Source organism: Apis florea, unplaced genomic scaffold, assembly GCF_048593485.1.
Source record: "Apis florea isolate Af1SG1 unplaced genomic scaffold, ASM4859348v1 contig_3493_pilon, whole genome shotgun sequence".
NCBI lineage: Eukaryota > Metazoa > Arthropoda > Insecta > Hymenoptera > Apidae > Apis > Apis florea.
Window position 1 is genome coordinate 1,339,199 of NW_028256772.1, and position 27,874 is coordinate 1,367,072.

The following is a 27,874-nucleotide window of genomic DNA, read 5'->3' on the forward strand; positions in this document are numbered from 1 at the left end:
TTTACGTTCCATATAATAATATTATTGACATGTTTTCTTATTTTCTTATTGAATATTACACCAAGTATAATTGAACATTTAATACATAATTTTTTTTTTTTACTAATTTTCTTGTTCCACAAACATTAAACATCGACGACATAAATGTGGTTACACAAGTAGCCATTTAATCTCGTGCTTGAGCGTTATTGCTGTAAAGTTGCGTGCAACCTTTCTTATTTTCTCAACACGTTCATGTAAAATGAAAGATTTGCACGCGATAATTCACGAAATTGATGTCCACCATGCAGTTTTTACGAGCAGCTGAATCATCATTTTTAGATATAAATTCAATTAAATTTTTTTCTCTTCCAATATTCTTAATCATCTTTTCCAATTATATATCCTTTTTAAACAGAACAAAAATTTTTTTTTAACTGAAATTTATAAAATTATAACAAAAATATTTTAGGTGTTCCTTGTGAAGTTTTCAATAAATTTGATTACCCATCAGGTTCCCTTCATTAAGATTTTCCAACCCAATATTTCGTTGCATCCAACTATCTACGATCCTTTGATCTCGACATTAAAGCGATCGCCAATTTCAAATTTAAGCTTATGATCAAGTATAACATTCAAACCTACAATTTGAAATTTATTCTCAATATTTGTGTGAAAATGCAAGAATATATCGATTTTATATACGTTACCTTTGCATTATGTTATTTATTTGCAATATTAGGTTAGGAATCTACTGGAATGTAGGTCACTGGATGCAATCAGTATTTAAGGATTATGCATGAAATTCATATGTTGTTATCCCAGTTTCAGCCAAATAAAAAGAAATATTCTTCTAATACTTGTTGAATTATTTTTAAATTTTTCTAAAAATAATGTATTAACTAATAATCTTTACCAGATTAATCAATTAATAAAAAACATGTTGTATTTTGTATTAACGATACTACGATTGAAATTATTATTGATGTACATTACACATTAAACAGTCATATTTGACATTTATGTATATATTTTTATATATGTATATGCGTACATCATTAATCATGTTCATAATTATTACTTTGAATTGAACTTTTACATGTATAACAATTTTCTGTTTAAAATATTATAGGATTTAAATGACTTACAACTTTTAAAATTTTATTAAAAATATTCCAAGAAACTGGGAAAACATATGAAAGTAAGTACATATGTACAAATGGTTTTATTACACACGTTTATACGAAGAAAATTAAATTAATTACTTGGTTTTTATAACCAACGAATCCGAGCAATGTCACGTCGAGACAGGCTTTCATCTCCTGAGAAAAGCAACGATCATCACGCGATCACGAACGAACTAAAAAGATAAAGAAAAAATAACTAGATCCTTCACGCCGATATTTATCGAATATTGGCCCAACTGGGAACCCAGTTCTCGCCAGTATAACATTACTTATTTTATAGTGTATCTCGTCTCATGAGACTCTTATATATACTATATGCTTTAAAGTTTCACCTTTTTGATACCGCTACTATTTTACTTTACTAATTCTTTTACATCGTTACATCGTCCCTATACGGTTCTTATTTACACTATAGAACGCGGAGAAAGAGAAACCAAAGAAAAACATATGCAATCGAATGAAAAAATCACTAACAAAAAAATAAATGACAATAATATAATTAATCCACAATAGACAATAATTAGGCGAGTTTCGTTAATTCGCTAATGCATATGTGCATATACTATGAATATATACAGTGTATATAATATATTATTTTTATGCATCAAAAATGTGCGTGAGCGATCGGATTTATTACGCAACTGTTCTCATTCGTCGTATTTTTAAAAAATTTAATGAAATTATTTTTCATATTTCATTTTTTTAAATATAAAATAGAATTGTTTCTTTCTTTCTTTATCTTTATTTTTTACTTCGTTTTTCGTGTTCCGGGCTTTTCGTATTTTTCTATTTCTTCGACTTTTCAAAAAAGAAAAAAAGATGCCGTTGCACGATCGCGCTTCGATATTCAAATCTATACACACGTACGTAATCTATATAACTTTATAGTTCTCGACAGTTTGCAGGTGGCGCGATGACTAAGGAACTAAGCTGAATAATCTTTGGCGGTTTGTTGTAACAAGATTGATCTTTCTTGTTTTGTAACAGTGGTGTTAAATTTTGTGTTATCAATATCTACAATATCATCGAAAATGCACGCACATTGTTCTTTTATGTAAGTTTATAATAATTTATTAGAATGATTGATGTTTGTTGAACAAGTACTGGTTGCATTGTACTTCTATTATTAATAATGGCGGGAAAGAAACTATTCTTTTTATTAGCGAATTTGTTAATCGATTGTTCACGTGAAGTATATTCAAATATCATTAAAATAATCACGATCTGAATAAGAAATAAATATATTTATTTTTTTTTAAACATATTTTCTAATACATTCTATCATATATATGTATATTGTCTACTTCGATATATATATTCTTTAATTTACTTTGTGAAATATTATTCATGATAGAAAATAAATCTTACATAATCATCATATAACAAATACATTACTTCATTTATAATCATATAATTTTACTTTTTAAAACATATTTTTTATATTTATAATATCATTAATATGTCGATTAAATTTCTAATTGCAGAAAAATTATCGGCCATTTTGTAACAGGATCTTCATGTCACCACTACGTTCATATATCAAGATTGGTAAGTTTGAAAAATATATTCAATTTAATAATTCATTATCGTCTTCAACGATAATATATTTTCAAATGTTTCTTTCTTGCGTACATCTTCGATAGAATAATTCGATAGAATAAAGTGAAAAGTGAAAAACAAATCGAAAACGCAAGCGCGAACGATCCGGCAAAAATAAAATCTGTTGAGAACGTATGAATTGATTGTAAGAAACACGCTTATTGTGGCTACTTTGTTGTGTACATGCGTACTTAATGCTAGAACTAGATCCTGAACACATCGTTCTCTAAGTGACATCGTGCTATTAAGCGCATTTTATTATCATCGACGGAGTCTAAGGTACTCGGCCTCCTCGAATATGCTGTAAAACGAGGTTGCATTCTCGATTCTCACATATAATACGAATATATCTGTCAAGATGTATGGAAGGGATTGGTGTTTCTTATGCGTGGTTTAAGGTAGTAAGTCCATGTCTTACACGAAAGTCACGTTGGCGAAAGCTACAATTCCCTTACATAAATTTACCGTTTATCGGAATATATAAAATATATTATGTATAATAATATATTATATATATATCATAACTGTGTACACTATGTTATTAGCTATCCCTATATTGCATGTATATTATATTATATTAGATAAAGGACGCGCGTTTAATGTTCATTTGAAGATTCAGGCGTTCGATTCGTATTCTCTGTTCTACAAATATACATACAAAGTTACGTTCACTGAACGAGCCATGGGCGCGGTTCGAACCAGGAACATCATTGGCTCACTCGTACTGCAACCGATAGGGTCGCGTGTGTATATGAATATCCGATTCGTTTTGGAACGTATTGGTATTGCAATAAAAATGGTCTGCCAGATGGTCATATATCGTAATAATACATATTTCTCCCTCTCAACTTTATATATTTTGAACTATCTACATTACTTCTCCAAATGGGAAATAAATATTCGTTCAACTGAAATTATCACGTATTGCAGTTAGAGAAACACCGGCACCAACTACAATATAATCGTGTGCGGGGATCACATGAAATTGGGCCGGGGGAGCATTCGTTCACCTTTCTTCTCCGTTTCCCTCTTCATCTAATTTCCTTTTCTCCCTCATTTTTTTTTTTCATTTTTCTTTGCTTATACTAAGGCAACTAACGAATAGTTAAAAAATTGTCAAGGCTCTTATTGGAAGGATTACAAAACGCGACGCGTTCATGTTGTCGTTCATGTTATTCTCTGATATATTATTAATAAATAAAATTTTATTGACAACTGTAACGCGTCACTCTATATAATACGAACGACACTATCTCGGATACGAGGGTCTCGTCCTTGAAACGTAGCAGAAATGGTGTTCACTAGCATTGCAATCGCAATTTCTTGCTCTCATTCGATCCTCCTCCCTCGTTCTCTCTTGGTACGATACCGTAAACTATACGAGTAAAACGAGCGACGAAATGTGTTCCCACAAATGTGTTCGCGTTGCTTATTTCGCGTCAGTCTAACAAGACAAGATTCACTTAATGTTAACTTGTGTTCCACCTGCTTTCATCGACACTGTTCGTTCGACCGTTACTATTACTATACAACAAAGATCGAGATATAGTTTCGTAGCCATGAGTCAGAGGAGAGATTGCGTGAAAGCTTTTGAAGTTCAAAGTTTTTAAGAATTGGTAATAACCATGCAAAGTATTCTCCTAGTCTTTGATTGAATATATTCGAGATATTCGTTCGATAGATAACTTGAAGAAGTTCTTGATTGGTTCTTGATTGTATTTTGGAAACTCGAAGGAAAATCAGAATAAATTACGACGTAGAAAACGAGGAAGCTCGTCGAAATCGTTTCAAACGCATAATAGTATTTCCAATTAAATTTAATTGTTATAATATTGTTGTTGACATTTTTTTTTTCTATAATTTTCCTCTAGAAATCAGAATCGTAAATAAAATATGTATAATAGAGGAAATGAGAAAATCGAGATCGATTAGAATTAACAATATAGGTCGTTTGCAGTTATGGAGAATCGTTAGATGAACGAATTTAATTTAATTACCGAGCTTGTTGTATGATCATGTAATCGTAAGGAAGTTATTTATCGTTATTTAATCCGTTAGTGCACGTGAACTTTCGAAACTAATTACCGAAACTACCTGTAATATTTATTCACGTCGAATTATCTTTCGTAAAAATTTTTGTTGGCTATTAAAATGATATAAACAATAATAGTCGAGACAAGAAATTATGAACGATACGACGTGCTTATAGTTAAAGAGCATTCAGACGATTAATTATATTTCAATATTTCAAAATTCTCAATATTCTTGTAAATATTATCAATATTATATTAACAATATACATATATCGAATAATATGTATATTGATCAATTTAACGTACAATGTTCTTGTAAAAGTTCAATAATATTATATTAACAATATATACTGATTATTTTTATGTACTATAATTTTAGGATATTGAAAATCTTGAAATGTTAACAATATATATTGATTATCTGAATAGTCCATTAGAAGTTTTCTAATTCAACTAGAAAGTCAGAATGTAATTGAAATTCTCATTGGTTATTAATCGAGAAAATCGTCATTCGAGGGAGACAGGAAATAGACACGGCAAAGATTTCAGCCTTAGATAGAAATTCGCAAAAATGCACAGGCATTTGAGATAGGAGCAGAAGAAATAACACGGCCAGTCGAGGAGACACGGACAGAAGAAAGCTGGAAGCAGCAATAGTTGTTGACGAATTTATCATCAATCCGTCAATTTTGAGAGATGATAAATTCTATTCGTGGAAAATATTATATTAATAGAATTATAACATTTTAACATTTCAATAAAAAAATGATGCGAGTGATAAAATTAATTAAATATACGATAAAAAAAATAGAAAAATTTATATTCCCATTATCTTATTATACATATTTGTTTATAAAGATTCAAAATTCATAATAATATTATGATCATATTATTATTATTATTATTATTATCTTTTCCTATATATTACTAATAGAATATTTTTTAATAATTAAAATATTGTATGATCGACAAAAATAAATATTGTATTTTCAAATTTTCCAAATGAACTATTGCTGTTCCAGCGAACAAACATGATGCTGTTCAATCGAGCAAGTATCAAAAGCGAGTAGTAGAGATAAGTGAAGAATATTTCGCTTTAATTAGAGGAAGATTAGACTAATTACGAATTACAGAGTTATATGATAGAATTATCTAATTAAGTTATATAGTTGTGTGTTCTTGCGTAAATGTTATTTTTTTAAACGTAGTTTAGGAAATTTTTTATATATGCATTAAATATTTACGCAATGTATAAATATATACGTACGTATTTATGTACAGAATATATTATTTATGAGTTACGCGCACTTTTTCTTTTTTGTTTCACTTTGGGCAAGACGAGTAGTCTTCTTGAAACGAAACAAAACGAAGTTATTGACTCACGAGGAAAACTATTACTTTGGCCAGAACAGTATTTTCATTTCTAAGAACTTCTATTTTAAATCTAAACTCGTAAAATCTATTTTTTACATTTTTATTGTTAATTCGTATTTCCTTTCGAAAATAATTGAATATCGATGCGCGACACAGATGTGTGATAAAGGTGTTTAAATTTATTTGTTTTTTAAATTAATCGATATGAAAAATACTGTTGCAAGCTATGATGATTGATCTTTAAAACTATTACTGAAACGTGTTGTTCGATCATTAGGCGCTATTTTTGATTTCGTGATGTACACCGTGATAAGAATGTGAGGAACTCGAGGTTCTGCATCGAAGCTTTTTCAAGAATTGTAAGATTTTCGATCAATAATTTAAAATTAGTTAATTTTCTCTTTATAAATTTTGTTATAATAATTTAGAGAATATTTTAAAAAAAAAAGTAATTTAATTTTTAAAAATGAAATATTTTAATATAATTAAAAGCAATTTCTAAATCCATGTTTATTCGTTATAAGCCCGAATTGTCCTTGCAAACAGCAAGTTATATATTATAACGTAGCTTGAGACCTGTGTCTGGTCATATATTCGAAGATATATGATCCGTGAATTTCTGAGAATTGGCCAACATTATCTGACTCACTCTGCCGTGCGTGCATCAAGGTGAAAGTGAAAAGTAAATAATGCGAATAAGACAGGACAGCTACAAAATAATGCTACAAAAATAATAATACACGGAATTTAATTTCTACTAAAACTAAAGTTCTTTTAAAGAATATGATTTTTAAAAAATTCAATTAAATACTGTTGAAATAAAATATTAAGCATTTAAAATTAAAAGAAAATATAATTATGCATTTTTATTTTTAAAATAAAAATAAAATAAATAATATAAAATGATTGGAATTAATAAAAATTAATACAAATATTATCACGTTTGTCATTTTAATCTCAGTCTACGATTATTTTCTAAGAATATGACAAAAAATTAAATATGGATAATATCCTATAAATGTCAACAATTTTAAAAATAGATAGTCATATATATTCGAACAAAGTGACCATATATCCAGAATTATTTTCATTACTAGGGAAGGGGAAAGATATTCATCTTGAATCACACAATATAAATGTTGTGTGAACAGGATTTTTCTTCATTTGCAATTATTCAATTGTAATTATTGATAAAAATCGAATGAGATTAAAATTTCGTAGTCTATCAAGCTGTACCAACAGTCTATTCCGAGCTTATAACGAATATAAATAAAACAAAATTGCATCTCGATTTGAAATCTCGATTCGTATTTTTTAAATATATTTAAAAGAAGTAGATTTTTTATTTTAAAATAATTGTTATACAGAAATGTCTGTATGTTAGGTATATATAATGATTAATTAAAAAAATATTTCATCGAAAAAAGGCTCACTGATCAGAAAGACCTTTAATCGTTTTACAAAGTGGGAAAAAAATACGTTTATTGCTTCTGGCATTTTAGTAATTAACTGTTTCCGTCGAAAACAAATGGTTCTTTTTAGGAAAAGAGACAGATTAACGATTATTTTTCTCGACAGTAGCAATAAGACCGAGGGAAAACAGAGGCTGAATTTTCCACGGCACAGTGGAAAGAACTCTTAATTAGTTCGAGAATCGCTTTCGGCTGTTAATAACACCGTGAAGTTACGACAAACGTGAAATGGTCTCGCTGGTTGGTCAATTAAAATAGTTTAATTGTCCGTGAGACTTCCGTAACGAACCGGTGCAATTTCCAGTAACGAACTCGGGAGTCCAGTCGAATATTTGCATCCAATTCGCCCGATATTATTTTTTATTATCATCGGCCAATTTAATTGGAGATCATTCCATTTTGCTTTAAATATCTAAAAGAAAAAAAAAAAAGATTTATTTATCTACAATTTTCGATTTTTCATTTCTTGAACAGATCTGCTTTATTATAAATCGTAGAAATGTCGATTGTTCGGGAATTTTGTAATACTTTTTAACATTTTCATCGATATATCGTGATACTTATTTTATAGATTTGATTAAATTATTTATTTCGAATTTATATAATATATTCAAAGAAATATTTGCCAATTGCTAATAATGCTAAAATCGAAAAAGAAATGTTGGTCCTTAAGTTATTTAATTTCTATGCACATTAGATATAACATAATATCGATATCAAATCTTTTTTAATTTTCTGAACTCTTAAAAATTTTCAAATTTTTCAATCTGAATATTTTCTTTCGATTCGAAACAAAAACACCATCACCGCTTCTACCGATATTACATAGAAAATAATTGAAGCTTATCACTAAAAACATATAATTTCGTGTCTTTTTTTCTTGTAGGAAAATATTCCTTTCTACAAACCGAATATAAAAATACATATTTTTCGAAATACTTGAAATTTTAAAATATGGCCGCAAAACGAAACTATTATCAGCCTTTAAACATGTCGTGTATAGTTTTCGCCTCGATCAAACCGAAAATTCGTGACCTATGCGTTCTATATGATCACCAGAAATTCAATTGTACCGATCAATGACTGTAAACATATTACGTCTGGCTCGTGAACAAAAAAGGCGAACAATATGCGCCATATTGCATTTTATTGTTACTAATGGACGCGAGAAAATATTTAAGGAGAAAAAAAAGAAATGGAAATAGCATGTACCTCGTTTTCCCTTCTTTGGAATAAGTTTCTTTTCGTTGCGCGACGCTATTTAACGATACTGATCGTTGTATCGAGTCGTTGTCAATCAGCAATCAGCAGCAATATATGTGTGTGTATATATATATATATATATATATACAGGGTGTCGCTTCGATGGATGAATTTAAAATAAAAAAAAGTTCGTGTCCAACATACGTGTCAATATTTTTCTTTTTTTTTTTTTTTTGAATTTGACGAATTTCTTTTTTAATACAGTTTATCTTATCTTCATAAAAGATGTTTCGAAAATGACGCATCCGAACATAAATTTGAAAACGTTTCATCATCGATTGTCCAATTTTCCTTCCCAATTGTTATTTGTAATTTTCGAAATCTTTCAATTTTTTCGCGAAATGGAATCTTTCGATAGAATTATTTCACTGTAACTCAAGAGAACAAGGTCAAATAAGTCATCTGTGTTTATAGAATTCTTTTTTTATTGTTTCCGTGTTTAAAGTCATCTAGTCGAAGCCGTTTCTCGATACGAGAGACTCACCCTATATATGTGTTATATATATATATATATATGAAAAAGAAAAAAACGATAATCATAATAGAAAAATTATGACGAATATTACTATAGTAACAGTATTATCACCAGTGATAATGACTGTTATCGTATCGATCATGCACAACAATAACAAGAGGAACGCAATAAGAATTAATACAAGGATAAATAAAGTACACGATGTTAATAATAATAATAATAATAATGGTAATAATAATAATAATAATAATAATAATAATAATAATAATAAATATAATAAATACCGATGACAATAATAAATACGATAATGCTGCAAACGTTAATAATAATAATAATAATAATAATACTGATAACAATTCGCAAAAAATAAATATACTATAATATGTAATCAAGAAAGAACAATGAAAATCAGTGGCTAAAAACCGAGAGACGATTAGTGCCGGTGGTCAAAGATTATCTGATCGAAAGCAAAGTGGAGGAATGGGAAAAAAGAAGCGGATCGACCTAATTTGTTCGAATCGCGCTCTTTTCCCTCCCCCTTTTTTTTTTTCTTCTAATTTCTTTACATTTTATATGTATATATATATATATATATATTTTTTTTTTTTCGTTTACGTTTATTCTCACGCATACCATCTTTTTCTTCCTTTCTTTCTTTCGTTTTCCTTTTTTTTCTTTTTTTTTTTTTCGATCGATCAAATCAACAAACACGCGTCAAACGGTGCACTTTGTTAATTCGTAATTTCTTTTTTTTTTTTTTGTTCTTTTTGTTTTCTTATTTATCTTATTCTCCTCTTTAAAAATGTTTCCGCTCTCTACCCGAAACCGACTTACTAATTTCATTTTTATTCTCGTTTCTCGTTAATTAATTAACTCGTTAATTCGTTAATTCATTAGTATTGCTTAGGGTTTTATTGCTCTACGTTCGTACGCACGCGGTACACAGAATTTTTATGGAAATATTCGCGAAATAAACCGTCGCCATTTGTGATAATGGGGGAGGGGGAGGGGCAGGGCCAGGGTCACCCGAAAAGCCTTTGGGATCGATCGATTTCTCGCGTGAGGCTCGATCGTTGGATCATTCATTTCCCGAAAAGGAAAAATCTCTCCGAGAATGAGTTCAACGTCGACCTTTCAAGCTGCTATGCAAAATGAAAAATGAGTATAGTACAAGACATGAATGTACGTGTGTGTATGTGTGTGTAGTACGTGTATGTGTGTGTATGCGTGTGTATACGTTTCTCTGTGTCTCCGGTGCTTCGTTTCTCCCGTTTTTTTTTTCTCGCGATTATTATTACTTTTTTTTTTTTTTACCATTTTTGCTTCTTTTTTTTTTTCTTCTTTAAACTGTTTTGGCGGTGAGGTCGGCTACTCTGTACATGCAACGCGGTAATTATTTGTCGGCAATAATTATTATAAAAGGACTCGTTGGATCGTCGCGCCAACTCTTCCCGAGCTGGCAATGATCCACGCTCTTCATTTTTTTTTTTTGTTCTCTCGCGATCCTGTTTCGCGTGTATTTCCATTCCTTTTTCTTCCAAACTGTGCTTTTCTATTTCTTCCTTCTTTCTTCCTCGTGTTTCTCTCTCTCTCTCTGTCTCGTTATTCTCTCTGGAATAATTCGGCGCGCTGTAATCGTTGCTTTCGAAAGAAAAGTTGGTCGAATGAGGCAGAGAATTTTTTTTTTTTCAGCCGGATTTCGTTGTTACTCCCTTTTCGTTGTCTCGAAATATCTCTTTCTTTTTTTTTTTCGAAAGAATTTACGATAAAATATTTACGAATTTCGATGTATAACCGCGTCGTTGCATTGCTTATAGAATGAAAATTTTATACGATTTATAATACTATATTTCTATATATCTTATCTTTCGGATCGTTGTTCGTTATATAAAATATATTAGAATTGGTGTTTTGACTCGTTGTACGAAGCTTAAATTACACGGCGTATTCGTTTGAAAAATATTAGAAGCTAATAAAGGCAAACCACGAAGCCACTATTAATTGCTCTCACGATCGAATCGATAAATATTCGATTTGTCTAAAAAATTTGCGTCGATTTTTTTTTTTTTTTTTTTTTTTTAGTTGATTAAAGAACTCATTTATGAAAAATTTTAACATTATTACTGTTTATCGTGCAATACATATCATGCAAATAATTTGCAATTTTTCTAATTTTATATTACATAAATATTAATTTTGATATTTATTATTCTAGTATCATTTTGCCATATATGCAAATTTATTTTATTGTAAAATTAAAAATTTTATAGCCATCATTTGTTTCAAGAGATCGACAAATTTTTGCTAATATTCAGAGAAACTTAATAACCTTTCTCGCGTTAAATGTTGTATTTTGGTAGGAAATATTGCTTCTATTTAAATAAGGGAGGAACAATGAATTTTTTTCTCGAATCGCGAAATCCGGCCAGAAATTTTGCCGCCAATATTTCGAACGAATATCGCGAAAGACGCGTGGAAGAGCGTGGTGAGACGATCGAAAAAGTTTTATGCCGAAGCAAATCATCGTTATTCCATCACGTTAAACTTCGATGTTCGCCTCTATATGTATAATTATATAATTCGTTGTGTCGAAACATTGCTTTTGACCGTACGCGTCGTCATTATTACTTTTTTTTTTTTTTTTCTTACTCGTTATATTGCTTCTATAAAATATGTGTATAACAATGTTACGCATCTATTATTCGAATCTGCTCTAAATATTACGTGTAACGCGTTTCTTGTCGTGTTCGTGTTGTATTTGTCTCTCCTACGTATTCTTATGTATACTCGTGTGTGCGCGCGGGTGTATGTGTGTAGCTCTCGTTCAAAAGTCTTGAAACAGTTTCTTTTTTAATAAAAACACGCGATGTTCTTCCATTCGTGTATAATTTTAAATTTCTTTTTTTTTTTTTTTTTAGTAAAATTTTTTAGTATACGTCGAATTGAACGCGATATCTCTTCGTAAATTTTTCAAAAGTAATTTTTCCAATTTCGAAACTTTCGATCGAGGGTGTATACGTTTTTTTTTTTACCTTGTTTCGATGTTCGAAAGCTTGCATACATATGTATTTAACCGATCGTGTAACGACGCTGAGAAAATATTTTGCGACGGCCTCGAGGCGATTCGATCGATGTCCACGTGTCGTTAACACGTTCTATGCCACGCACGACTGTCGATGACTTTTTTTTCTTCTTTTTTTCTTTCCCTCCCTTCTTTATCATTTACGTTTGCGCTCTCTCGTGCGAGGTAAAAATAACGAGGCAATCGGTGGGATTAAACATTTGAAAAGGTGTGAGTATTATCGTTCACGAGGGTGAAAAAATTTTACACGACATAAAAAGTGTCGATAATGATGGCGGACAAGCCAAGGATCTATCGGATTATTAATTATTTACTCAAACTTCTTTCTCCCGTGGATACGAACTTTTTTTACGAAACGAATTTGTAAAATTTATTTCCTCGCGAGATATATCTCTTTTATTGCTTTATTTTTTCTCAAATGAACGGTATCCATCCTTGTTTATTCGCTTTTCTTAATGGTTAAACCGTACTAAACCAGAATATCCAACAATAATCTTAACGATATATAAAACTATCCCGATAAATCAATGAAACGTAATATTTCCTCGCCCACCACCATCATTAAAGAATGGCCATCGAACGATCGCCAAGAATTCGATTAGTCGAAATACGTTACACGAACGATCTTCCTCGTCGTGGAACGAAACGTACAGACCTGTCCGTGGATCGACACGATCGAACAATTGTAATGATGGTCCAACCGAGTCGAAGGAGCCATCGAAAAAGGAACATGGGGGAGGATCGATCGAAGAATCGATCGTCCGGCCACGGCTGTGCGTTTCGACGAGTCTTTTGATCCTTTGGATCATTCGATCTCTTCCTCGATCGACGTCAGCACGCCGATTACATGATTTCGCGGGGGGTGAAGATAGAAGAAGAATCGAAAACCGGCCGGAAATCATGTCGAAAACTATCAATCAATGTGTGTGTGTGTGTGTGTGTGTGTATGTGTGTGGAGGTATATCCCCCGTGATTTGTTGTATATATATATATATATTAAATTTGTATATATATATACAATGTGTATTATTGTATTTTTTAATCCTCGAAGAATTTCATTTTTCTTTATCTCATTTAGGCAGCTAAGTATCAATAAATAGTGTGTCTCCGTAACGAGCTCGCGACTAGAACCGTACGCGCTAGTAAATATATATATACTATATATATATAATAATATAATATAATATAATATATAATATATAATAATATAATATCATAATGTATTAGGTATAATCGACTAGAGTGACTAGACTGCAGTGTGGACGTCACCGTTCGACGTGTTCTTTGTTCTCGTTTTTTCCTTTTCTCTCTCTCTCTCTCTCTCTCTCTTATTCTCTTTTCTTTTCTCGTTTATCGTTCCCATCTTATTTTCCTTCGTCGTTTCGTTTCTTCTCTTTTTGTTCTCTCTCTTTCTCTCTCTCTCTCTTTCTGCTCGTTTTTTTTTCTCTTTTTTTTTTTTTTAAGACTTAACATTATTGGACGTTTTTATCAATGTTAGACATTATTTAAGAAACCGACGTCTTCCACACTCTCTCTCTCTCTCTCTCTCTCTCTCTCTCTCTCTCTCTCACTTACAACCTCTTCTACAACACTACCATTCGGTTACTTCTCTCTATCATCCTCCATTTTCTCTACTGGCACTTTTCTACTTAAAACCTACGGCAAACCTTTTTATTCTCTCTTTTCTTTTTCCTCCCGTTCCCTTCCTCTTCGTTTCCCTTCATCGCCCCCGGTTAACCAGGTGTCGCCGGGAACGACCGCTAGCTCTCCCTCGCCGTAGACTCGAGACCTTGCCCGGTCGCCTTCCTGTCGCCTTCGAAGCGCTGCTACAAACTACGATTGCTGCTCTGCTGGTGTTGCGCCGTCGTGTTATTGTTATTACCGTTCGTAGGAACCGGTCCCGCCTGTTGCTGCGGTATCTCGTCGTCGCGCAGACAGGCCGACTCGAGGTGCTTGTTCAGATAAGACTTGAGGGCGAACGTCTTGTGGCATCTCGAGCACTCGTAGTTCTTGTCCGCGGAATGGGTCTGCATGTGGGCGCGGAGATTGGACCGATCGGCGAACGCTTTGCCGCAGTGCGCGCACCCGTAAGGCTTCTCCCCCGTGTGACTTCTCAGGTGGCCTTGGAGCAGCCAAGGCCTGGAGAACATCTTGCCGCACACGCCGCAGCTGTGGGCCAGCTTGTGGGTGAGCACGTGCATCGCCAGGGCCGGCATACTGACGTACGCCTTGCCGCAGTGGATGCACTTCTTCGCCGACTGGGAGTCGAGGCTGCGGTGGGTCTGCTTGTGCCGCGACAGGTTCGACGAGGTCGCGTATTGCTTGCCGCACTCGGTGCACGTGAACTTGGGCCTGTCGGGCTGGGCGGCCTCCTTGTCGGGCACCGCGGCGCCGTTCGTGTTCGCGCTTCGACGCTTCGACCGCCCGTCCGACACGAAGAACGCCTCGTACGTGTACGCCACCGTCTTGCTCCCGCTGCTCGCGCTGAAACGTGCCCTTTTCTTTATCCTCCCAATATTAACCCCTTCTGATGAAGATTTCGGGAAGATTCCACGAAAGTGCCGAATTTCGTCGAGCTAAATGGAAGGGGTTGACGCTTGTACGACTCGAGCAAGAGACGAAATTCTACTCACCCATCTCTTCCGCCGGTGCAGTTGTTGGCGTTGGTCTCGGCGGTGGCCGGCGATTGGGGCTGAGGCGTTTGCTCTTGTTGGCGCAGCTGGTTGGTCTGCGAGCTGGGGACCGGCACGAGCACGGACACGGGGATGGGCTGAGCCGTTGGGGGCGGCTGCAACTGTGCAGGTTGCGGCGGCGGCGGCGGCGACAAAGTGTGGATGAAGACAGAGTGCGTGGGCGCAGCCGGTGACGCGCTCAGGTCGAGGATCGCCTGCGCGGCGGACAGGTCCTCCTCGGCCGACGTGCGGATCTCGGACGTCGGCTGGAGGCTGTAGGGCCGGTAGATGTCCTTCTTCTTCGGGGGCAACGAGAGGGCCGTGCCTGTGCTGGTGAAGCACATCGAGAGGCTTTTTCGAGGGGGCAGGCTCAACGACGTGGGGGTCGTCGTTGGGTGTGGTTGTTGTTGTTGGTGCAGGCTGGACCCGGTCACCACTGCAGCCAGCTCCTGGGGGGCGGCCGGAGGCGGAGGGGACGGTGCCACGGGTCGGGCCAGCTCCGCGGCCGAGCGCAGCGTCGCGTACTTCGGCGGCTCCTCGTGGTTGATCCACGACTCGTGCGTGTAACCTGCGCACCAATCGTCTTTTATGTTTGGGGAATGAAGGGGGATGGATTGAATTGTTTCTTCGTGCTCTTACGAATCTTACGTCGTTTGTAATCGAAGAAATGTGCTGTTGTTCGAAATCGAAATTTTAACTCTCGCGTCATCTTTTTTCGTTGCGAAATTTCGTTAATATCGAACGGATATCGCTCGCAATGTTGATTTTATCCGAGTTAAAATTTTTGCTAATATTGAAACAGCAAATGTTATTTCTTCGACGAACGTATATCTATCCTGTATCGTTTTACTTTGTTATATATCGAGTTTATACATATACATATAATTCTATTCGGTCGGTTAAATAGAATTCAGTAGTTCGATATTAAGTTTGCAGTTTGTGTAAATCGTAGGAATAAAATGTACAACTAGTTATTCTTATCTTCAGACTTGAGAGTTCTATTCTTCTGTCAAACTTTCCTGTTGAATATATTCCAATTTCGTATTCGAAATTACGATAGGTTTTTTTTTCGGAGAAGGTGGAATTTGTTTTCCATGGATCAAAGAGGACTTATCGTAATTATCTATTGGCGGATTATCGATCGAAAATTATCAATTTCGCCGTGTTGGTACAATTAACGAATTGGCTCAGTCACTGTCCGGGCTAGAATTAACACGGAATATTAAGTAATGAGGGATACACGCTCGATCAAACTTAATGGGGGATTCGGAGCTGATTAGGCTCTCCGCTAATGAATAATGCAAATTGAAGGTTTCGCGTCTCGAAATTCGTGCGATCGAAACTCGTATTCGCTGCCGGGAGGAGGGTGAGTTCGATGAACTCCTTTCACCCTTTCTAGTCAAATTGTATCGAGTCGCAAAACGTTCTAAAACGTTCCAAAGAAAAAATACAAAGATATATAAATAATAATCGCATGAAACGGTACGTGAATAATCATCAATTTTAAGAAAACGTGAATCGTGAAAATTTGACAAAAATTTATCTCACTCACGAGTTTTCGAACGATTATTGGATCATCGGTCTCGAAAATTAAACGCCACGAGGTTTTCCACGCGGTTTTTTTTTTTTTTCGCGCCTCGATATATAAAACAACGAGCGCCCCCGAAATGACAGCCTTTAATCATCCCCCGGGATAAGGATTTCCTCGGGTGGAACGAGGGTGGAAAAATTAAAGGGCACCGATGGCGCAACCGCTCCTTCCCCCGTTCCTTTTTTCCCTCCCATCGGTGCCAGCCGGCTCCGCAACCCCCGCCATGAATTCATTTGAATTCGTGAATCACACGGAAGACCGGTGCGCCCGGTCCGTTTCATTTCCTGTTGCTGGCACGCGTCAGCTGGTCCTAGCGTGTGCGATTGTTAACGAGAAAACGACGAAAATGAAGGAGGAGGGGTGAGGTTCTATTGTACGGCATGGGATATCTGTTGCATACGGGGGGGGGGTGCGTACGAGGCACGCCTCCCTTCGCAACACGTGGATTTATCTTTCACGCTGATTAAAATTTTCGAGCATTTCTGTATTATTTGTTCATAATTTTTCCTTCTTTCGTCACTTTTCGTTTGGTTTGTGCCACGGTTTTGGTGCTCTTTTCGATATCTTAATGCGTTGATTTTCGTAGATATTTTTGATCACACAACAAATTTCTAACCTTTGTCAAATTTTTCTTCCCGTGTGACGAGTTTCTTAATGACGATCTATAACGGCTATAAAGAAGAGGAAAAATGTTGTTTCGTTACCGAAAAAGTTGTGACAAGTTGGATAAGAATTAATGGTAAACGATTTACCTAGACCATGCTGTCAACTCGATATTTTGTGTAAATATTACTTCCAACAATTATCTCCCCCCGAGCCTCGATGAGAATCTTCGTATTGAAAATTATTCCGGGAATAAAAGGATCTAGGATAACGTAATTTCTATTAAATATATTATTTTCTTACGTCGATCGAGGGACAACGAACAATTGTTAATCGAATAACTTAATTTATATTCGATCAACAAACAAAATTTCGTGTATCGAGCCACGTGTAAACGATCACGAATAATCCTTTCAACAGTCAAACTTGTTATTAGCAAAATTTCGCGTGTTACAAATTACAAAAGTTATTTCCAATTGTTATTATATAAATTCTCTGATATATACATGACGAAAAATTTGCTAATAAAGTAATCTAGGTTATTTCACAAAATTACATACCGGCTTAAAACTATTTCTCCAACAAAAATCAATAATCCCACAATTTATCATTTGTCACTTTTCCAATATTATTACTTAGTAAAACAACTGGTCAAATCGCGATCCAACAAAATAATAAAAGTTTAAAACAAATTTTCGAGCTTCCAAAATTTATCAATGTATAATTTATAACCTAATTGCTATATTTACATCTTTATTATTATCATTGTACATACATATATATATATATATCTGCATATGTTTACACTCTATCACTCTTCCGATTAGTTAACAAAAAAAAAAAAAGAAAGAAAGAAAGAAAAGAACCAATAAATTACAACGTACAAGAGGGATTTAGGAGAGAAAGAAAAAAAAGTTTTAAAACACAACTCTTCCCTCTATAAACCGTCAATTAACAGCCTAACCACTTCGAGCCTATCGCGTAAAGCTCATTGTTTAGCTCGACTCTAGTTCCCTTTTTAAAGATGCTTTTCAAAAAAAGTTTCATGCAAGCAAAAACGGTTAAACGTTCGTCCCTTCCTTTTTATTGCCGATGTCCACGCGACAGGACACGCGACAGTTAGCCTTCGATGCCTCGTTGGACCTTCCATTGGACATGGATCGATACGCCTGCTGCGACAATGTAACGCGACATTCGCATTGTTGCGAACGAGACCCCCGAACATTCGAGCGGAGAAATTATCGTTACCACTCCACGCTACGTAGAGGGAAGATTGGCAACACTGAGCAACATAACCGTTGGTTATATTGGCAATTATGAATCGATGACTAGATTAGTTCAGGATCGTGTGTGAATATCGTGAGTGAGGTTATTCGAATGATAAATAATAATTATTAACAAATAGGGATAAACGTTTATTTCGTAATTCAATAATTCTAACGTTTAAATAACGTTATTGTTATTTTTATTCGTGTGATATGAGTTTGTATTATATTCGTCGATTAATCAATCGTGTAGAAGAATAGATAAATAAAAAGAAATAACTTTTCAGGATTCGTACAGTTGTTGCAAGTTGGTACAATTTTAGACGTTGTTGCTATTTACAATACACGTTTCTTGATCGTTGGATTTCCAAGTATCGACCGATGTTATCAGATCTTGGCTCGTGAGAATACATAAAGCGTAATACGAGCCCGCAACAATGTTAGTTTTCAGTAATTGAAGTAATATAAAATTTAACACGAATATAGTCGTGTTAGACAGTCACTTTATATGAATCTCGATAATTTAACAAAGATAATCTCTAATGAAAAAAAATATAAAAGCTATATATATATATATATATATATATCGTTTCTCGTTATGATAATTCAATATCAGATAGATATAATATGAATCAGAAATAACTGTTTAGCTCGAGCTTCGTTTTGATGAAGCGTCTAGACTATTATTGTCTAAATTAGAATTTATTTTTTCTATAATTAACAATAGATAATTGAAATTAAGTATATATTGTAGCGTTTGAGTTATTTTTACGAGTAATTGACAATGTTAGGGAAAGAATTTTATGGGAGAAATGTTTTTATAAAAATTATTTGGTACAAAGAGATGTTTAATTTGGTATACAATATTAATTCAATAAAAATTATATGATTCCATTTAAGAAATTAAAGTTGACTTTCACATGACTTCTGCATGCTATAGAAAAACTATAGAAAAACTACTAATACTGCATAATATATGCATCTTATACCAAACAATTTTAAGTTTTGCACAACATTTGCATAATTTTTTCACAAGATTCTCTTTTCTTGAAAGATTTTTCATTGAATTTAGATACATCAGACATATTAAAAGAGGAGAATAATCTTATTAAGTATTTTCATGCTTAACAACGTGTTTCACAAAAGATGTTACATTATAAATTTGATTGAAAATATTTCGAAATCTTAAAAAAAAAAACTTGTCAACGTTATTTTAGTTTATTTATTTTTCTTTCCTGTTATATCTTTCTCTTTCACGTCGTCGTGAAAAAGATACATAAAATTCTTGTTACTTTTCCGGTAAATACGTCTATCGACTCGATTCCACCCACTCGATTCCAATCGATGTTCGTTGATTGTTCAATGTAAATTCGTTTCTAGTTGTACACTAGCCGTGTACAATTGGATTGGAAATGTTTCCGGTGATTTGTGTTTCGGAGTAGTTTCGTTAACATTACATTGTTGGAAATAAGGTTAATTCTCTTTTCTTTTTTCCTACTCGTTCGTGAGACGAAAATTACATCTCGTACATTTTTATACATTCAAATTTTCTATAAACGAATAAACAATCCATACATTCGCAAGTATTTGCAATTTTGTTAATTTTCGTTTCAATTCGATGATCTCACGTATATCGTTCGTAAATATGAAACCAAAATTCAGAATCGGTCGATAACATTTGTTTTGATCAAAATTCTATGGAGAAAATCAAAATTATCTAAATTGTTCTGAATCAACCATGATTGATCGAGCTTTAAATCAAGTTGAATCGATATCGATTCAAATGGCAATGGAAAATTTTGGCTGGATTCGAGAAAGATCTTCGATAAACAGGGATTAGTTTATTCCGCAAATTCAACAAATCGCGGAAAGTGTTGACCCCGTTCCAATGTCTAAAGTCGAGCGGCAATCTTTAAACCGATAATCCGGATGGCGCGCGCGTACTCAGCGGATTTTCAAAATCGATTCCTAACCTCCTCGAAATCTCGAAGTGAAACAGATAAACTTCTCCGTTTCTCCAAATCTCGTGCTAGAATCTTAATTAATCAACGTTGTCACTATTAGAATTACGTAGAGAAATCAATTTTTGTCGATTTTTCTTACCAATGTGAAAATGATGATTTTATTTTTATAAAAAAGAAATAATAATAAAAAGAAATTTATTATTCATTTATTATTTATTATTCGAGAAACAACGTGGCGATAGTCAAAATAATTGGAAGAATATATATAATTAAGAAAATTTGAATCGATCCAAAATTGTGTTGTACGTGAAATAATTCATTGATTAATGAAATCATCCATTTAAATTAATCATGAAAGTTTAAAAACTCTATCAACGTGTGAACACGTTGCGCGATATTTTTAAATTCGGACTTTCTGATATGCACGTGTTATACCTTGATAAAATATTCATGGCGATTTGCAGCGCTCGAATGCAAGCGTGGCTAATAAGAATGAAACGTTCGAAAATTTTGAATACAATTTTTAAGATATCGCAACCTACGTAACTTAATTCAATGTTCTCCGCTTCTCTTTTCCTACTTCTCTTTCTTCCTTTCTTTCCTTACCCTTACCCTAATTATCACCGTTCAACAATCCATCAAAAATAATCCTTCGTATACACTTCATCCAAATCGATCGATTTCGAATCGAGCAGAAATAAACAATTTAAATCGTCGAATATATATTTACAAAAAAATTTGAAATTTTTCCAATTTTTCAAATCCAACTGAACCAGCTTCCTACCGAGATTACACCTCGAAAAAACAATCTCGATTAGAAGGGATTGATAGAACGAAACGAAAAGACAATTTCCAAAACAATCACCACCCGTCCAAAACATCCGAAAATATGGAAATTCGATTACGATAACCCTCGGATTCTGCGGAACAACGGAGAAGAGAACGGAGAAGGTAAAGGAGGAGCCGGTTGTCTAATTCCTTGGTGGAGTCGACATTAGAGGGAGGGGGAGGGGGGTGGACGTGACAGCAATAAATCAGAAAACCGTTGCCAACGATCGATCAACCGGCGCGCATCTATTATTGGCTGAAATAAAAGGAAGTCAACGTACACACGTACACACACACAAACACACATATATGTATATACACGTACATACAAAGAAGGGGATGAGAGAGAGAGAGAGAGAGAGAGAGCCGTGTCTGGAAGTGCATTTCATCAACGGCCTAGGGAGAGACAGAGAGCGTAAGTGGATGAGAGGGGGCGGAGAGGGGGAGGAGGTGGAAGAAGGGGTGAAGTGGAGACAGAGGGGAGGGTGAGAATCAATAATGTCGAATGAACGCTCTGCACGCTCTCACGAGCGTCTGTTGATTCTCTAGCCTTTCAAAGGGCGACGTAAGGTCCTTTCTCCTATTGTTATTCGCCTCCTATCCGATCGTTTCGAGGCAAACGCGTTATATACCGTCGATAACAGTCTTACAGGGAGAGGGAGGGGGGAGGCAAGTCTCTGTGGGGTTGATGTTAAATAGTTCACGGGTAGATGCACGGGTTGGACTCGAGAGAATCTTGGAGAGTGGAGGGGGATAGGTTAAGATGTGACTTTGACTTTATATTTTATTTATCTTTCTTTTTTCTTTTTTCTTTTTTTTTTTCATTCGATCCTTTGGATTGATTTGTTTTAATTTTTATTAAAGATTTCAGAGATCAAGTTTTGGAATAATTGAATGAAGAATGAAGTGGCTGATCGATTTGTTGTTGTTTATTATTGATCGAAAATTTATATTGATCTCTTAGCCGGAGAGGGGAGACACAAGTTCGGATTCGCACGAGGTTGTCGTCGTTCCTTGCATCGTGATTCAATTCTTGGGAACGATTCAAATTTATTAAATTTATCCGCGTTATATTATAAAGTAAAAATAGAAAATTTTATCGAAATTATTGTCGATCTTCTCTTTCGAGAATCGGACAATGCTTGGCCGATTATTCGAGAATCCAGAAGGAAGACTCGATTCGAGCATCTGCAACGAAAAATCTCGCGATGCGTTTGCGCAACACGAGAACCCGCAGTGGGGTGTCGAGCGAGTGCGACTGTGATAATGAAGCTGGCAATTAGCGTATCCGGATTTCGGACTCGCTCGATGACTCTGGAAAATCTGGCCGCGCTACGTTTTTTGGAAAATTTTGGAAGATGGCCGCTTTCTTCCTTTTTTTTTTTTTATATATAATTCTTTCCTGAAAATCCTTCCAATATTTCTTATAAACCATCGTGTAAAAATTTAATAATAAATTTGTATTTGATCGTTTGTCGAATCGCAATTCGTGTCTTATGTAACCTGTGCAGGATCTAATTTCGTCTATTGTCCAATATTGCGAATGAGTTATGTCTATGAAAAATTTCTTCGAAGAATGATATCCTTTTTTTTTTTTTTTTTTACCTCGCTTGGAATTATCGTTTCTCTCGTTGAAGAATTAAAAACGAACGAAAAATCGGATTATATTGGCAATTTATCCTTCGTTAATGGACAATTCGTATTCATTGATTGTTAGCAAATTCCACGGTTTATGAACACGGATTTATGAACGTTACGAATACAGCTGCAAGAAATTTTCGTTTTCAAAAATCTCATACATTCTAAAACGTTTACGTTCTTTCTTTAAATCAAGTTTTACAAGAATATCAGTGTGATCGCTGCTTAATTTAAAGAAAACTCTCGTCTCCTTTCTACTAATAACTTTCACTCTCGCACTATTTGTGTACAATGTTTATAACGAAAAAAAAGCCATGGAGAAGAACTTGTTTTGCCAATCGTGTTTTGCGCGACTATAAATTTGTGCTGATTCGTTTTTCAACTTTCCTTATCATGCATGGAAAAAGGATGGATGGAGAGAGAGAGAGAGAGAGAGAGAGAGAGAGAGAGAGAGAGAGAGAGAGAGAGAGAGAGAAGAGAGAGAGAAAAGAGGAAAAGTTATTCGAATATTACAAAGGGCAATTCAAAAAAGGGGGGGGGGGGGTTGGGGAAACACTGGAGAAACTTAACTCGACCTCTATTCATTCTGGAACGAAATTTTAGTTAACGACCTACTGAACTTTTGCCAATTAAAATCCATTTATAATGCGAACTTTTATTTTATTCGAGAACGAGTGAAAATTTCTATTGATAAGATTTTATTTAAACCGATCTTGAAACATATAAACTTTTCATTTCCGGCGAAAAAGTTGAGTTCAATCAATAAAATTACAACGAATCGGTTTTAAATAAAAATAAAGGAAGTAATTTCTAAAAGGATTTCTCTCAAGGTTATTTCGCGAAATAATCCATCTGGGCATTTAATAAATAAGCCAATTAGGATGTTACACGCTTCTGCTTTATTCAGGATTGAGATAGATTTTCGATGACGTTGTTAATTAAGTAGACGTAAATAGGTGGAAAACTGGAAACGCCTGAGTGGAGGCGTGAAAAGGAGCCCTTACAATCAGGCATTACGTGACCGCGAAGAAAATGTAGCTCGTTTATTCGTGTGTTATGAAGTCATAGCAAAAGGAAGCCGTTTAATCGATGCCACGTCGTTCTTACATATTTTCGACCTGAATTCTGATCTTCCAAGGTCGCGTATAATTTCCACTTTGTATAAAATCGAACGAGAAAGGTTACGAATGAATTAAACCGATCGAATCTTCCGAAGAAATTGTATAAAGACGAAAATAACATATATATATATTTATTCAAGTCAGAAACTATCTGTGCACAAACTCGACAAATGTTCGAAAACATTAGATCTCTCTCTCTCTCTCTCTCTTTAATTCGAAACAACAAATATTCTCTCGCGTACGATACATCGTGTCCACAAAAATATAGATTTAAACGTAACATTATGCAAATTTCAACGATAAGAACGATGGTCGCTTTGCTTCTCATAAATCCCACACGGTTGAAACACGGCGGCGTGGCGGTGGTGGTGGGCACACGTGTTACATAACAGTTCGCGCCATGTTAAAGACCCGGCCGTTAGAATCGATAACGGAATTCAATTAACAGCTGTGTGAATTTTTTCGCGACGAGCGGTGATCAACGTAAGCGGTCGTTGAAAACAAAAGACGTGGTTACGTAAACGATAAATGTAAGGGGAAAAAAATATATATAAACGGACATCGAACAACTTTCGTTGCATTGCTATAAATAAATAAACGAGGGAGCGAGATATGTTCAAGACCTTGGATGGACACATGATTTTTACACATACTCGACGCGAGTCAACTTGTGGAATGCATTCAACATGTACCTCCGTTCGTTTCCTCCTTCGTTCAGAAAAGTTTTAACTTTTTCCTTTCCTCGAAACTGTCGTATCGAAAACAGGTGGCGATGTAAAAGATAAAAACATATTTCGATAAAATAAATAAGTGGACGATAATTTTCCAAACACCATGAGATTGCAATTTTCAAAAACATTTTTCTCGAATAATCGGTGTTCGAGAGCAAGCAACATTTTTTTCCCAGAACACCACTCAAAAAGGTGAAATACAAAAATAAATAACATTGTGCAACAGCCTCGTCCCTGAATTACGCAAAGAGGCTCTTCTCATCCGAGGGAAATCGGAACGCAGCACCCCGAAATCCTCGTGTCCTCGTTTGTTATAACGCGAGATCGGGCGGAGGGAAGGGAGAGAGAGAAAGCGGTTCCAAAAAAGAGAAAAAGAAAAAAAAAAAAGAAAACCCCGCCAGACGCTTTGTTCGTAAAAAGGAGCGTGACCCAAATGGGGACGAGAGGGAGAAAGAGGAATCATTTCCTCCCCTTTTGCTTCGATCCACCCAAAGATCCGCAGTAGAATCAACGATCGGCCTGTGGCGGGTGTGTCGCTGAAACGCGTGTATTTGTCTGCTGTGTATACATACATATATACGCAGATGTACATAATATATATATATACACACATGTGCACACGTGTGCGTGCGACGCATGGCCAGAATCCATCGTGTGGGATCGCTGAACGAGGAAAATCATTAAAGGGAGTGGGGGAGGGCGGGGAGGGGGGGAAGGGAGAGGAGGAGACGTTGTCCAAACGATATTTCTCCGACAGTTGGATCCCCCATGGGGAGCTGCCTCGTGTTTTCGTCGCAGTTCGTACAAGTGCCGCAATTTCTCTATAGCACATAACCGATCGGCCAATCGGCGGGTGTGTCACCCTCGACGCATGGCCAGACTCCAAGCGATACGATCTCTCTCGCGGGGAGCAGAGGAGAGAGAGAGAGAGAAAGAGTGTGTGTGTCGCGATGACACGAGATTAGAATCCGGATGGAATGTAAATGTAGGGCGTGGCACAGGGATGAGGAACACGTGGAATTTTCGATCGGCGACCAATTTCAGGCGAATATCTCGAGACATATTTAGGAAGGGTTGTTGTTGTTGTTGTTGTTGTTGCTACTACTACTCTACTCACCGTGATAATAGAGAGCACCGGAGGCGTTGAGTGGCGGTGGGCTAGGCGCGGTGGCACCAGCGGTGGGGCTGTGGGGGCCCCAACAAGTCTGCTGATGATCGACCTGCTGCCTGCCATCCGCGTCCCCGACCACGTCGATCTCCTCGTCCTCCGGCTCATGCCTGTGCTGCCTCTTCTCCAACGACGCGGACGTGTGCTGCTGCATGCCGTGGCTCTCCTGCACCATGCTCGAGGCCTCGTTCCGCTCCTCCTCCTGCGGATCGTCCACGCGGTCCGGCCACGGATAGGCCTTCCACTTCTTGGCCATGAGGCAGCGCGGCATGTTGACGGGGGGGTGGTTGTCCGTTGCAGCCGTTGCGGCTCACCAGGTGGCTGCTGTCACCCGGCGGGGATGACGCGGTGGTGGTATCCCTGCCACCAGACAAACCTCCGACGTTGTTTGACACCACTTTTTACTTGTTATTATTATTATTATTATTATTATTATTATTATTATTATTATTATTATACCAACACCAACCGCACCAAAACGCACCACCGTACCGAGGACGACGATCGACGATCCCGTGGTGGACGTCGTCGACGCCTAGCCCGCCACCGGCACCGCTCTCGCGTTCCCCGTTACACCAGCCGTCGACCACGGCGATTCGGTGGTCGATGTTGCGACGCCGCCGCCTCCGTCGCCGCCGTCCGTCACTCAGCCCCTTCCGTATCTCTGGCCTGCCGTTAACCACCCCCCGGATGATCGAGGCAGACGGTGCCACACGCTTCCTCTTCGTCCTTCCTTGCTCACGTTGGGGCGTGATCTGCAGCCTCGTCATCGGCACGGCGAGGGCAGCTCCTTCGTAGGATGCACCGCCACCACCATGCCAGCCTGCTCGCACGAGAAACCCTCCTCCACTTTTCCGGCCCGAAAGACTAACTAACTCTCCTCTAGACTACCGCTAGACAAACTACTGATAAACTATACTATACTGCCCAATACCGATTATTCCTCGCTTCTTGCTCTTCTCCTCTTCCAAAACGTGTACTTCCTCTTCCGCGCTTCTTTTCTTCCTGCCTTTCCCTTATCCACCAAGCCTCGCCTCGTTCCTCCTCCAACGTGCCTCTCTTCGACGTTCGTACGTGTATATATACATGTACGCTCTATATATATATATATATATCTGCTGCTGCTTGTGTATATATTATGTATATGTATATATATATATATGTATATCGTTCAGCCCTTCCTCCGCGGCGCACTTTTTCTCACACGACGACTACTTTTTATAGCCGGCTGGCTAAACTGAGTGGACCGACTGACTGACTGACTGACTGACTGACTGACCATCCGTCCGTCCGTCCGTCCGTCCGCCCGTCCGATACTCTATCGGTCGCTCCCTGTCGCGGCTCTCGCCAGTGACAGGGGGTGCCCTCGAATACGATCACAACGACGGGGTGCGACTGTTTAGTCGGTGGCGCTGCCGCTTATCCCCCACCCCGCGCTCTCTTCCATCCTCGTCGCGCACGGCCAACGGTCTCCACCTCTCCTTCCTCCCTGGCGACCCCCCGTCGCCCCTCCGTTGCGGCTCCCCTCGAGTCAGCATCGCGGGGCGGCGCTGCCGTCGCCGCCACCACCACCACCACCGCCGCCGCCGCCGCTGCTGACGGTTTATGCTGAACCGAGGGATGGCTGCGGCGCAACCCCTCGAGGGTGCTAGTTCTCGATTTCTGCAGGCCTTTTGATTGTGTGTGCGCGCGCCCCACATTGGCGTAGGCCACGCGATCTTTTCCAATTCTCTTTTTATTTTGAGAAGGGGGGAGGAGGAGGAGGAGGAGGATTGGATCGCTGTTTTCGAAGAATTGACGAGAGAGGTTTTTGGATAAGGAGGAAGGGG

The 27,874-nt window shown here is 36.6% G+C and overlaps 1 protein-coding gene and 1 long non-coding RNA gene across 2 annotated transcripts; both read right to left on the minus strand.

Annotated features, from left to right (window-relative positions):
* On the minus strand, positions 1-27,425 carry scrt (scratch). Its single transcript, XM_086912825.1, has 8 exons — positions 26,980-27,425; positions 26,505-26,868; positions 25,995-26,449; positions 15,098-15,704; positions 1,128-14,948; positions 690-863; positions 487-620; positions 1-416 (listed from the first exon to the last, which is right to left on the minus strand). The coding sequence occupies exons 3-5, from the start codon at positions 26,314-26,316 to the stop codon at positions 14,291-14,293; spliced, it is 1,587 nt and encodes a 528-aa protein (XP_086768951.1). The 5' UTR covers positions 26,317-26,449; positions 26,505-26,868; positions 26,980-27,425; the 3' UTR covers positions 1-416; positions 487-620; positions 690-863; positions 1,128-14,290.
* Positions 17,075-18,166, minus strand: LOC147656901 (uncharacterized). The gene is made up of 3 exons (XR_015293492.1): positions 17,891-18,166; positions 17,480-17,592; positions 17,075-17,398 (listed from the first exon to the last, which is right to left on the minus strand). It is a non-coding gene; the product is annotated as an uncharacterized LOC147656901 (long non-coding RNA).
* Positions 27,426-27,874: the final 449 nt, after the last annotated feature.